General features: G+C 29.8%; 1 protein-coding gene across 3 annotated transcripts in view; it reads left to right on the forward strand.

Moving 5' to 3' along the window:
- Positions 1-7,634, forward strand: part of LOC129229914 (uncharacterized) — a 61,362-nt gene extending 53,728 nt beyond the window's left edge. For all 3 annotated transcript variants that reach the window (XM_054864304.1, XM_054864311.1, XM_054864298.1), the window contains exons 5-6: positions 2,818-2,956; positions 7,393-7,634. In XM_054864304.1, the coding sequence (XP_054720279.1) occupies positions 2,818-2,956; positions 7,393-7,503 (250 nt within the window). In that variant the 3' untranslated portion in view covers positions 7,504-7,634. The remainder of the gene's footprint in view (positions 1-2,817; positions 2,957-7,392) is intronic.
- The last annotated feature ends 5,069 nt before the right edge of the window (positions 7,635-12,703 follow it).

Below are 12,703 nucleotides of genomic sequence, written 5' to 3' on the forward strand. Positions count from 1 at the left end.
TATGTGCAATAATTGCGTAGCTTTTCGCTAAGGTATCACTTTTATTCACGAAGATGAAGGATCAGGGTCGATATATATCATGATATATATCACGATATATATCCAATATTTATTTTGAAAATATCATGATATTTTGATATTTTTGATATTCAATTTTTGAAATACTATATTTTCAATATGAAAATTATATTAGTTATATTAATAGTATTCATTTATTATTTTAAATGACCAACAAATAATATTCTATATTTATATGCTGTATTAATTAACCTACCATAAATATAATATGTTTATATTGTAGCTGATACAATGTTTTTCTCTGATATTTACAGGGAACACGTAAATTAGTTAGTAGTAGCATAATAATTAGTTTTACAGAGCATGTGAATAAAAATCTCAACATCCAATATTACAGTCAATATCAATGTATATTATGCGTAAGAATTTTTTTTTAACATTAAATTATCAGATTTTGTAAATAATCATTGATACAAAAATACTATTTAAAGTACATTAATTTTTACATGAAATATATATTTAGACATAAATAATGAAAAAAAAACATTAACTTTATGTCTATATTATAACAATAATATAAGAAACTAAACAACAGTGATTGGAGATGCATTTATTAAATTCAAAGGCTTTTAGTTTGCGCTGATTGAAAATATCAGATATATATCAAAGTATCCGATATATATCAAAATATCAGATATTTTCGATATTTTTGAAAATATATTTTTGAACCCTGTGAAGCATTTCTTTCAAAAATATCAGTTTTGTTCGCATGTTTTTAGCTCATTTTACGCAGAAATTTCTGTCAAACTTTTCCTAACTTTCAGAAAACTTAACTACATAAAAGAGAATCATTATACTAAAATTTGAAATGAAAATATTGCAAATTTGATAAATTATGAACATTAAAGCAGTAAATTTTTCTCTACCCATGTGCAAAAGATAGCAATTTTTAACCTTCAAAATTTTGCCAGCAGGGGTTTGGGCCAATTTTTATAAAAATCAGTTGGATATCTTAGAAAAAACTTAGAAAGAATTGCTGAAATTTACAGCTTTTTCTCAATTTTTTACCATGAAGGGTGTTAAAAGTTTTTGATTTCTTTAACATTTGTAGCTGGTCCTATAAATGCGTGAGTGATTATTTTTTTTTATTGAAACATGTCAGCTGAAGCATATCTTTTATCTAACAAAAGTTACAGAACTATTGTTTGCTTATTTCTCCTGTAATTCTTTAAAATGTATAAATTTCAATTTCTTTATCCTTCCAATATTGCAAAAGTCAGGACTGTGGAGTTGGAAGGAAAATGATGGACTGCGACTCCGGGAATTTTACAGCCTATGACTCCCAACAAATGTGCCCCAAAATCAGTCTGACTTTGACTCTGCAAGCACTGGCAGAGTTGTGGACTTTGAGGGAAAATGATCAACTCCAATTCCTTTACTCCAAAATCAATCCCACTCCAACTCTGCAGCCCTGGTTTGTGTTTGAGATGTTTTGTTTATTTTCAGATTTTTCCTAATTCTTATCAGACAATTCTGTCTCATAAAAGATTGCATTTTCCCTGAGCAGAATCTCTTGCCCTATCAAGGAGGAAATTTGAGATGTTTCTGCTTGTGTTGTGCCCTGAATTTTAGCTTTTGGATATGTAATTCAGGATAGTGATTAATTAACTTTTGTGTAATTCATGTTTTACTTGATTTGTACTAAAATCTAAGCTAATCAAGTAAGTGCTATTAAATTAGTATCTTTGTCATGTAGGGCGATCGATTTAAATGTTTTTTCGAAAAGAGCAAAAGTTGATCTTTTTTTTCTATTAACTTTGTGTGTATTTACACCATATTTTTGGGCCTGCATAATGCATTTTTCTACAGGATGTGTTGCCTCTAAAATTCTGATACAACTTGCACTCAAAGTTAATATTAAAATGTCCAGTGTTCTATTTAAAATCGCCTCTTGTCTTGGAATTGTCATGAAATAGAAGACAGTTCAAATCACTATTTTCTGAGTTATATATACCTAATTAATTGATCTGATTAATGAGCTTTTAAATGATAAGCTCATTTCTTTTATATTAAAAAAGGCATTCCTTGTAAAGCTGAAATACATGTCTGCAGTCGTCTGCAATTTGTGGTTATTGACGTTATTTATTATTTTAATTTTCAGCACAAAGTTATTTTTCTTAATGATAAATGCTTTAAGTGTTATTTTTCAGGGGGAAAATGCTTTAAAACTATGGCATGTTTGTATAATCTATGAAACATTTGTGTATTTGATGAGTAGTTAATGTTTTTGAGGTTAGTTTGTTTTATAAAGCTTCTTAAAAGTCCTTATTTTTATTTTGTAAGAGGCTGTAAACCGTGTAATGTATCAAGCAACTATCGTGATTTTAGTGCATACATTTTATTGTGTGTGAGGAGGGGGGATGCTGCATAAAACGCCCACATTTTTTTCCCTTGAAAGTTCATAAATAGTAATAAAATACTTTGTAGCAGAAAAATATTTCATAAAAACACATTTTACATTCAAGCACATTTAAAACCCCAAGACTAGTAAAAAAGAAAAACAATACTTCTGTATTAATTCATCTTGGCTGAGATCTTGTACTAAAATAATTTTCTGCTATGCCAAATTATTAATTTTGCATGCATGTATTTTTTAAATTTTTTTTACAAACTTTAATATCAAGAAAAGCTGAACCATGAAAAACCTTGCTCCTTGTCTAAGTTACAAAGTAGTAGCGTATCATGCATCAATTAGCCACTTCTGTAATGTTTTTAATATTTTAAATGCTTGAATTACAGATCGGTGGTGAACAAAAATCTTTTGCGAAAACCTCGTACTGGGGAAGTTGTTATGTCTCTAAATGGAAGTCCCCTTCTCAATATATTGGATGATATCGCTGGTAAACCTGGTGTAGCTGTTTCCTTAGGCTGTGGAAAGGTAATTTTCCAATTTTATTAAAATAGGTTTGAAACTGTTTTGAGATTTATCTCAACTGACATGTTGACTCATTCAAAAAGGTATAATGATAATATATTTGGTACAAAACTATATTTATGATACACAGTTCTGCATGCATCTGTCTCTCTCTGTGTGTTTGTAACACTATCTTCTCTGGATTGTCAATGTATCCCAGGTTGTCACACATGTCGTTGGATACATGATCTCCGAAGGAAGCCATTCGTCCTGTTTCACCCCATTAAATCTTAATGTGCTTCAGATATAATTTAAAAACTATGTAAGAAATTATATTGCTCCGCGAGGTTAAGCTACATAACGCTTGCAAGAGATTCCATGATTTGTAATTGGGAACTCCATAATTGCCTAATAGGGCTTTTTGTAATTGGCTACTGCGTAGATGCCATAGAGCGCCTGAGGTCATAAGGCAGTTGTCTACAAATGACTATACAATCCTGACCGAATTGGGGGATAACATTTTATGAAATAAATCTTGACCTCTATTCGGGAGAAAGGGGAAATTGGCTGCCTATTCTGAAAAAATGTGTCATTGTGTAGAACAATGAAATAGTATGTATGCTGTGAATATGGTCAATTCATTTCTTTCCAATTTTTGATTGATGACAAATGTAAACAAGAGAAGTGGGAGTTCCACTTCAATATCATTAATATCCTTAAATTTCATTTCGGTGGTGTCAAATTTGGCAAAATTTATCCGATTTAGTTATATTCAAAGCCAAATTTGACTAGAAAATGCTAGTACTGTCACCAAATTTGTTGGAATGTTGCCAAGTTTCAGGCATTTGAGAGGGGTTGACAGACAGTCTCCTGGTTCAAAAAAAAAAAAAAAAAAAAAATCTGTACACTTCTAACTTTTTGCCCTGTCTCATCCCTCTAAACCAGAGATTAGCAACTAATTTTCGTTAAGGTCCAGGCTGATTGCTACTTTTCTTATTGACACTAAATGTACACACTACAGAATTAGTGTATATTATCGATGTCAGTTAGTGGAAATGTTTAAGTTAATATTTTTATGTATTTTTATTTAATATGTGTGTGTATATGTACACACATTTTTTTAAGTGCATGTTACAAATTTTAAAAAAATAAGAAAACTTTCAGCTTAAAATCTCACTATTTTCAAAAAAAAAAGAAAAAAAATTCTGTGAAAAAATTTGATTTAACAATTTCTGTTAAAAAAAATTGATTTAACAATTTACAAAAAACCTTGTTTTACTCGAAATTTGCGGCTGATTAATGATTTGCCTAATTTAGATAATTTTTGGTTTACTGCCCTTTTTTAAACAGAAGTTTTAAGTAAATTTATGCTTAAATATTAAAAAATAACATGGATTGCATGACTCTTTTATGACTTCATATATGGTGATTTGCCAGTGGTTGACCACCTGCCAGTAGTTGACCACTCAAGCACTAATGTGCAGAAAACAAGAATAATTATGTAGATATTTTTTATCTGATTCCTGGAACTAATTTCTAGCTTCCCATGAAGTGTTCTCTTATAATTTATAGTTGTTACTAAAGTTTGATTGGAGGTTAAGACAGTACACTTGCAAAGCCATCTAAAAAATTTCAAGAAAATCACTTTTCTTACTAGTGGGAATTGTCATGTGATAAAATGTTTAATTGTATTTCTCGAGATTAAACATGATTCTTCAAGTTCATTTACTGATATATGCTGATCATCCATGCTTGCTCTAAATTAATAAAACAAATTGCATTAATTTACTAATCATATATGCTAGGATTGAGGGGTGGTCAACTACTGGTTGTCTAAAATGCTATTAATGCCAGTAGTTGACCAAAATGGTCCAGTAGTGAACTCATGTTGGTTTTAAAGCTTTTTTCTCGAAACCGAAGTGATTACGAACACTTTTCAGCTTAAGATAAAATCACTACTTCTGTTCAGAAAAAAAGGACTTGTGTCAGTAATTGACTAGTATGGTTAATTAATGCTCTTGGTGACCCACTAAATAAGTGCAGACAATCGACATATTCTTATAACTTATGACTTTTTTTTTCAATAAAGCCATTAATTTTTAGTAGGGGAAAATTATCAGGGTCACCCAGCGAGTATGTTAGTGAGTTCAGAAACTAAAGCCCGGCCTAAGGAGGAGCTCGGCTCGGTATTGGAATAGTGAAAATTGGAGAATGTAAGGTTATGGGCTTGGTGCTAAAACTGACTTTGCCGACCAACTGTATTACTACCATTAAATATTATATCTATGCATATATATATATATATATATATATATATATATATATATATATATATATATATATATATATATATATAGATAGATATATGTATAAATATATATATATATAGATATATGTATAAATATATATATATATATATATATATATATATATATTCTACATACGAAGCCCAGTGGCCTATCTGCTGAACCAATAGAACCAAAATTTGTGATATGGTATTTGAAAAGATGTTCTCCAGTTTGTGATAATTTTAAAAAACGTAGCACTAACAGTTTCAGTTATAGTCAACTAATTTCGGAAATTTTGAATTGCTACACCAACATTTTTCTTGCGCGAATTGATCAACATATTGAGAAACCTCAAATTGCGTTGGAACGAGTGGCGTGTGACAAAAATTGATAGAAATTGCTTGTCCTACTAACAATATAAAAGGGAAGCACTTTGAATGACTCTCAGGGTCAGACAGTAGTAGAAGCACCAACCACTAAACATCACCTACAAAGCTTAAGGAAAAAGTTTAAAATGCAGAGTAAAATGCGTGTTTCTTCAGTCAGTGCTTAAATTTTCGAATGCACAATTTTTGTCACACGTTGATCGATCAAAGAACATTTTTGGCTCTTCAATGCACAGATCAATTTGTGCAAGGAAAAAGGTGGTGTTGTCATTTGAAAATTTTAAGATTCAATCACTGTAACCGCAGCCATGAGATCACTGCATTGTTTAAAATCACCACTCTCAAATGCATTCCTTCAAATAACTGTATCTGAAATTTTGGATTCATTGCTTCAGGGAATTGGCCGCTCATGCTTCATATATTGGGGGAAATAACTTTTGTGCACGTCGTATGTACTATTAAATATTTTTCATATAAGGGTTATTTAACATCAGTGTTATAATATTTAGGCATTAGCTGTATCTAAGAATTATTCTGACTATGTTTGGGTCCTGTGGCTACTTACATTATGGTGACGTCATATCTGCTAGGAGTGGCTGCCATGGACTTAGTGAGAAATTGGAGATATCGCTAAGTTGGCATAATTTTTGGCAACTTATTTTTGGCGCCAAATTTGGTGAGAAAATGCTAAATGTCGCCAAATTTGGTAACTTTTGTAATTTCATAGGTCAGCCCTAGCAGAGTTTAAAAGTGTGTGCTAGTGTTAATATTTTTAGCTTTTGCTTTTGTTTATTTTGCAGATTATCCGCGAAATTCACTTATCCGCGGTTACCATGCTCCCTTATTCTGCAGGTAATTGGGAGTTTATTGTACTTACACTGACCCATAATATCAATATATTATTTTTAATGTTTTAATATTTAAGCAATATACTAGCGGTCTAGGGTGACTAGATTCTTTGCTTGAGGCGCCTTCAGCGTCACATAAAAATGACGTCACATGTGTTTGTAGTCTATAGGCTTGGCGAGAAGTTGAAGATATGATATTAAGTTGGCACCATTTTTGGTGACTTAGTTTTGGCGCCAGATGTTGCAAAGTTTTAACGATTTTTAAACCTATTGCTCATCACTGTCGTGTAACCATAATCAAAGTTATGTGACATCTGTGATGACGTCATCCACCAAACAACCAATCAGTGGTGGCCTTTAGGGGAACATAAGTACATATAGGCATGCATCCGGTCCGATTTTAATGGTATAGATATCAGTTTTTACTGTGTTTAAAAAGTGGTCAACTACTGGCAAACGCTGGTCAATTTTCGTGTGTGAGTGGTCAACTACTGGTGAAATCTCCTTTCTTAACTCCTGTTCGAAATAACTTGAAAAAATAGTAAGTAAAACAGAAAAACGATTTGCAACTGTTGATCCTGATAGTTTTATAGATACATAGAAAAATTTTCAATCTTTTTCCTGTTTTTTTTCCTGTGAAATTGAATAGAACTTGTAGAAATTTCCACTAAATGGTCAACTACGGGTGAATCACCCTATTTTTTTACTAGAAAATATAGCTTTTGATTATTTTAATGTGCAAAAAATCAATTTTTCTACTTGAGCATTTTGAAATTTTACACCTCTAGTATGCATTATTAGAATTAGAGGCAAAAAGATTTCAATGCATACCATATGCATATTCTTATTTTATGGATTGAAATGTATAGTTATTGTTAAAACAAATATGTTTGTTTTAAAATGTGGTTTAATTTGGCTCAAAATTTAAATTTTTACAGGTGTTAAATCTTAATGCAGATAAAGAAATTGAAAAGCTGCAGATAGATGATACTACAAAAGCGACTCTTGAGCAGGCAAAACGTAAACTGGAAGAAATTTTAAAAAATTAGTAATTCACTTGAAACTTTTCCTTTTAAAGATATTTCAGATTCATATTTTTGGTGATCACCACTTTTAAATTCATTGTTTGTAAAATTATAACTTTTAAGATGTCTGCTGTGTTTTAACTTTTTATTCAGAACTATTTTGAATAAACAGTATTTTTACTTGATATTTCGTTTTATTTAATTATTGATTTTTTATCGATCTGTTGAACTTTTTTTTTCAGAGTATTCTTATAAATTAGTAATTTGCTACAATCTGCTTTTTTGTGTTGTCCTGTTAAGAGGTGAAAAGACATACCAGGTGTCCATCATTCCTCTATGAGCGATGGCGCCCCTTCCCCTCCCCACAAATATTACAAAGACCCATCTGTGAACAAGAATTTCCCAAAAAGAGAACAAGCCTAAAACACCTCATTAGGGGTTTGTGTGTGTGTGTGTGTACTTCTTAGTGTATGATTTTATCTAAGGATTATCAATGCCATACACAAGGATAGCTTCAGGTATTTTCACAAGAATATTATGCCTCATTAGAGAAGCTTCAATTATGAATGTAAAAGAAAAAACATGATTTTTTGGGAGTATTTTCTGTCAAAATTCTATTACAAAATTAAACTTCGAATGCTTTAAATTATTGCTAAAATCCTTCATCAAATAATTCATTTTAAGGGCCATTCTCCACTGTAAACCCTCTGAAGTCCGTTTTTTTAAAAAAAAGATATGTTTTATATTTATGTAGTACTAAAGTATGTTAGTTGAACCTAAGGAAATAAGATAAAATATTTGTTTGACAAAATTTTTAAGCATAGAATAAATTTTGGAAAGTCAGCATTATGGTTTTTAAGTTTTCCCATTAAAACTAACAAACTTTGGATGTTGTTGGCTTATTGTAAAAATATTATGTCATTTTATTTTATTTTTTACTTTTAAATATGTCTACATTATTTTCCTTTTCATAAATAAAAGAAAAAAAAATAGATACGGCATTCTTCAAAAAAAAAAAAAAAAAAACTTTTTTAAACAAAAAATTTGATGTCCCGTGCGTAATACAAAAACATGACCTTTTTTGTTTTTTAAGCTTTATCTTCATGAACAATAGAAACTGTTCTGAATATACTGTTATTTTCCTATCAAAATTCACCCCTAAGAAGTTTTTTTAAATGAAGGTTAATATTAAATATGAGCATTTGGTTTCATGTACCGTGCATAACACAAATTTCTCTAAAAATCTAGAAAGTCAAGAATTCCACAAGCATTTATAATTGCAAGTAGATGAATTATTTCAACAACTTCAGTTTTTTTGTAGAATACTTTATCATCTCACGTTGGTCGCTAAATAAAATTCTTACTTTTCTATAGCAGAAACATCTATATTGTAACCCAAAACTTGCGTAACTTCTGCAGCATACAAACTCTTGTCACACTTCACCATTACCCAATTTTTGCAGCAATATTTACCGTGCTCGTGTCATTATTTTTATTAACTGGTGTAACAGAATTTAAAAAATAAAACAAAATAATAGTAATGAAAAAATATTTTTCAAATCATTACCCTTAATTTTTCTAAAACTTTGCTGGTTGGCATAAATTAAATTTCACATTTAGAAAAAATGAAATTCTTACACACTTGGTTAAAAAAAAAAAAAAAAAAAAAAAATTAAAAAACCAGCATGTTTTTGTTAAACTCTACATATTTTTTCTGTGGTTTAAATTATTTCTCAACAGATGAAATATGCTTCTTTCACTTTGGAACCTTAATTTTCACAACCTACAATTTGTTTTCTTATTGCTATATTAATAGAGAAAAAAAATAACTAATTCATATAGCAAATTACAAGAGGTTGACTCTGGATGTCTCATACGTGATGTATGCAAGTGAATTAAATTTCGAAAAACAAAAGCATTTAATAAAAATACAACTATCTCAGGAATATCTTTGTATCAAATGTAAAGATTAAAAATTGTGCTTACTTCTGTGAATTCTGTTGAAGGGCAATATACAGAATACCAACCAATTGTTCGGTGTGTACCTGGCTTTGAGAATCGTTGCAAAGAAAGATTCCTTCCTAAAAACTTTAATTTTTTTTATAATGATTTAGTTGAAGCAGGAAGTTTTCATATATTATATCATGCATATGCATTGGTATTCTGGTGTAAGACGCATAAGAAAACATTTTCTGGTCGTAACATGCAAAAATTTTGAAAGCAGATAAAATAGTTCGGATTTTCATCTTAAAAAAATAGAATATGCTCCTTTCAGATATGTAACTAAACAAAATTTTGATAATTTCAATTTCCGTCCACTTTTACAAATAGTAATCTCATCTTTTGTCTTTGATGTGGTAAATAAAACATCTGGGTAGAAAAAAACTGGAGCACTGAATTATGAGATATTTGAACTCTGACAGTATTACACCAGTGGTTGGAAGTAGCGCACTACAAGTAGCGACGCTACTGTAGTAGCTACATTTTTGAGTAGTTTGTAGTGTAGCGCACTACTTTTTTAAAAAAGAAGTGTAGTGAGTAGTTAACTACAAAAAAATAGTAGTTCAGGGTGGCGACGGGAAATGTGAAAAAAAGTTCCCTGACTTTTCCCTGATTTCCCTGATTAAGTTCACCAAATTTCCCTGATTTACGTTACCAATAATAATGGTTTTCTTTCTTTTCTCTACTTGAAATCCATTGTATGTTTGTATAAAATGCAGTATTTTAAACGTTTTAAGTTGTGTAAAATTGTTGAACTCGAGATATATTTTAAAAAGATGCTACTTTTTTATTAAAATGGTTAAAAAAAACATATCAAGTCAATTTTTTTGGGAAAAAAACCCCTACAACACAGTATATTAAATTTTTCTACAATGGAAAGATTCGAGAAAATTTAAAAAAAAAACTTTACTTTTAGAAACTACTTAGCATAAGAATTTTAAGAAACTTTTAAAATTACTCTTAAAAACATACGTGTATTTATGATAGAACTAAAAAGTAATTGAAATTATTTAGAACTAAGGTTTCAAACAGCATAATAGTTGTTGCAACAAGTAATAGTGAAAGAATAGAAGTAACGTAGTTATTCTTATAATAACTAATTGATGTATTTATGCAAAACTGATGAAACCATTTGACATCCATTCATAGGGAGCTTTTCTCTAATCAAGAACCTAGGTTTTTAATGAATGAATACAGCATTTTTACAATAAAAAATAAAGATATTTACTTAAGTACACAAGTTAATTCTATTTCAAATGATTTCAGTATGTAACGAAAAAAATCTTAGATTGCTTTTGTAACAAACAACTTTGAAATGCAAGAAAAAAAATCAAAAACAATTAGTTAATTTCAAAATATATAAAAGAAGAATACAACTTGGTTATAAAATTAAAGAATCACTTAAGTCTGAAGAAAAGAAAACCTTTATAATCTGCGGTGACAACAAATAGTATAAGGGCAAAAAACAAAGTTTTTTTTATTGAAGTTCAATTTTGGTAATTAAATTAAAAACGCGAAGAAGTAATAACTTTTACGCTTTTATAGTATTAATTCAAAAACCAAAGATTTCTTCTTGAAATCGTGATTACAGTACCTAATTACTTCTAGATAACGGAATAAAGGCAAAGGAGCTAAGGCTTTAATGAAGGCTTCCTCTTTGCCTGTATAGTTGTTTATTTTACATAGCATTGAAAGCATAAAAGGAAATTTTAAGCTAGGTAAAATAAACAACCTAGCAAACACAGAAGCAATCTTAGGAAGTCATCCTGTGGTTAATAAGTAAGATTCAGTACTTTGACATTGAGGAAAAAAGATGCACAAATATGCGGCAGTGTATAATCGCACCTCATTAATTTTACTTTTTTTTTGAACAGATAATTGGCGGAAAATACTTAAGGAATTAAGAGTACTTAATTTTGTAAAGCAAAAAAAAAAAAAAAAAAAAAAAAAATCTGCATAAAATTAATTTTCCCTGATTTTCTGTAATTTTTTCAAAGTTCCCTGATATTTCCCTGACTTTTCCCTGATTAATAAAGATCCCTGACTTTTCCCTGATTTCCCTGATCTGTCGCCACCCTGTAGTTTGTAGTGATTTCTGGAAACTACTTTTAAATAAACTGAGAAAAAAAAGGTTCAAACGAATTTGACTGGAACAAATTTTACACAAGTACATCAGCGGATGCAATGAGAAATAAGACTCATAAAAATACGAGCTGACCTCAGGCATTTCATTTTGACTCCATCCGTTCTATCTGTTTGACGCCATTAGTTTTTTTGCCGTCGTAATTTTCATATTTAACCAATATTTATATTGCAAAAAGCACTTATTTTCACGAAAATGAAGATATCTGTGATTTCGCGAGTTGGAAATTTGGTGAATTTTATATGAACAGACTGAAGATTAAAAAACAAAAATAATTTAGTGAAGCTTAAATTTTCGACAGTATTCACCAAATAAAAAGAAGCTACTGAAAATTATAGAAAAGGATGAAATTGAATTGTTCTGGAGGACTTACAATAAATACGAGCATTAAAAGTGTGTAAGAGAATGATAACGGATATTTTTCTTAATGTCTTCTGATGAGCTAATTTATCTATCTTTTTTTGTTCTATCTTCTTACAGTGTGTGTGTATATATATTAGGGTGTACCCCCCCCCCCCCCAAAAAAAAAAAAAAAAAAATCGAAAGTTGATTTTTCAAGTCGCACACTCTCTTATATTTTATCTTTTTACGTCAAAAAAAAAAAAAAAATATCGTATAATTTGAACAACGGCAGAAAGTGCCGATTATGTCTGAAAATGTGAACCAGCACTTGTGTAATGCTATATAGGCCAAATTAAAATAAAATGTTTTATTAAAAACTCAAAATTTCTGTTGATAAAACGTTGCTCCTTGACCCCACATATGCACCACAAAAACATTTATTCAAATTAAAAACCATTTAGATACCCCACACGTGCCTAACATTTATAATTTTCTTCAAAAATTAAGTTTTTGATACATATTTTCTGAAATGTAAGATTTTACGAAATGAACAAGCTAAAAAATATAAACAGTAAAGTAGAAAAGTAGTTAATTAGCGTTTAAATAGAAATTTTTGTTTTCTTACATTTTTTAAGTCTCCTAAATAGTACTCAAAGATCTTTTTTTTTCAGGTTGAGTTAAATTTTTCATTTAAAATATATATTTTTTTAATTATTCGTTTGTACTTGTTGATCTGCA

The sequence above is a fragment of the Uloborus diversus genome, chromosome 1 (genome assembly GCF_026930045.1).
Source record: "Uloborus diversus isolate 005 chromosome 1, Udiv.v.3.1, whole genome shotgun sequence".
NCBI classification, from domain to species: domain Eukaryota; kingdom Metazoa; phylum Arthropoda; class Arachnida; order Araneae; family Uloboridae; genus Uloborus; species Uloborus diversus.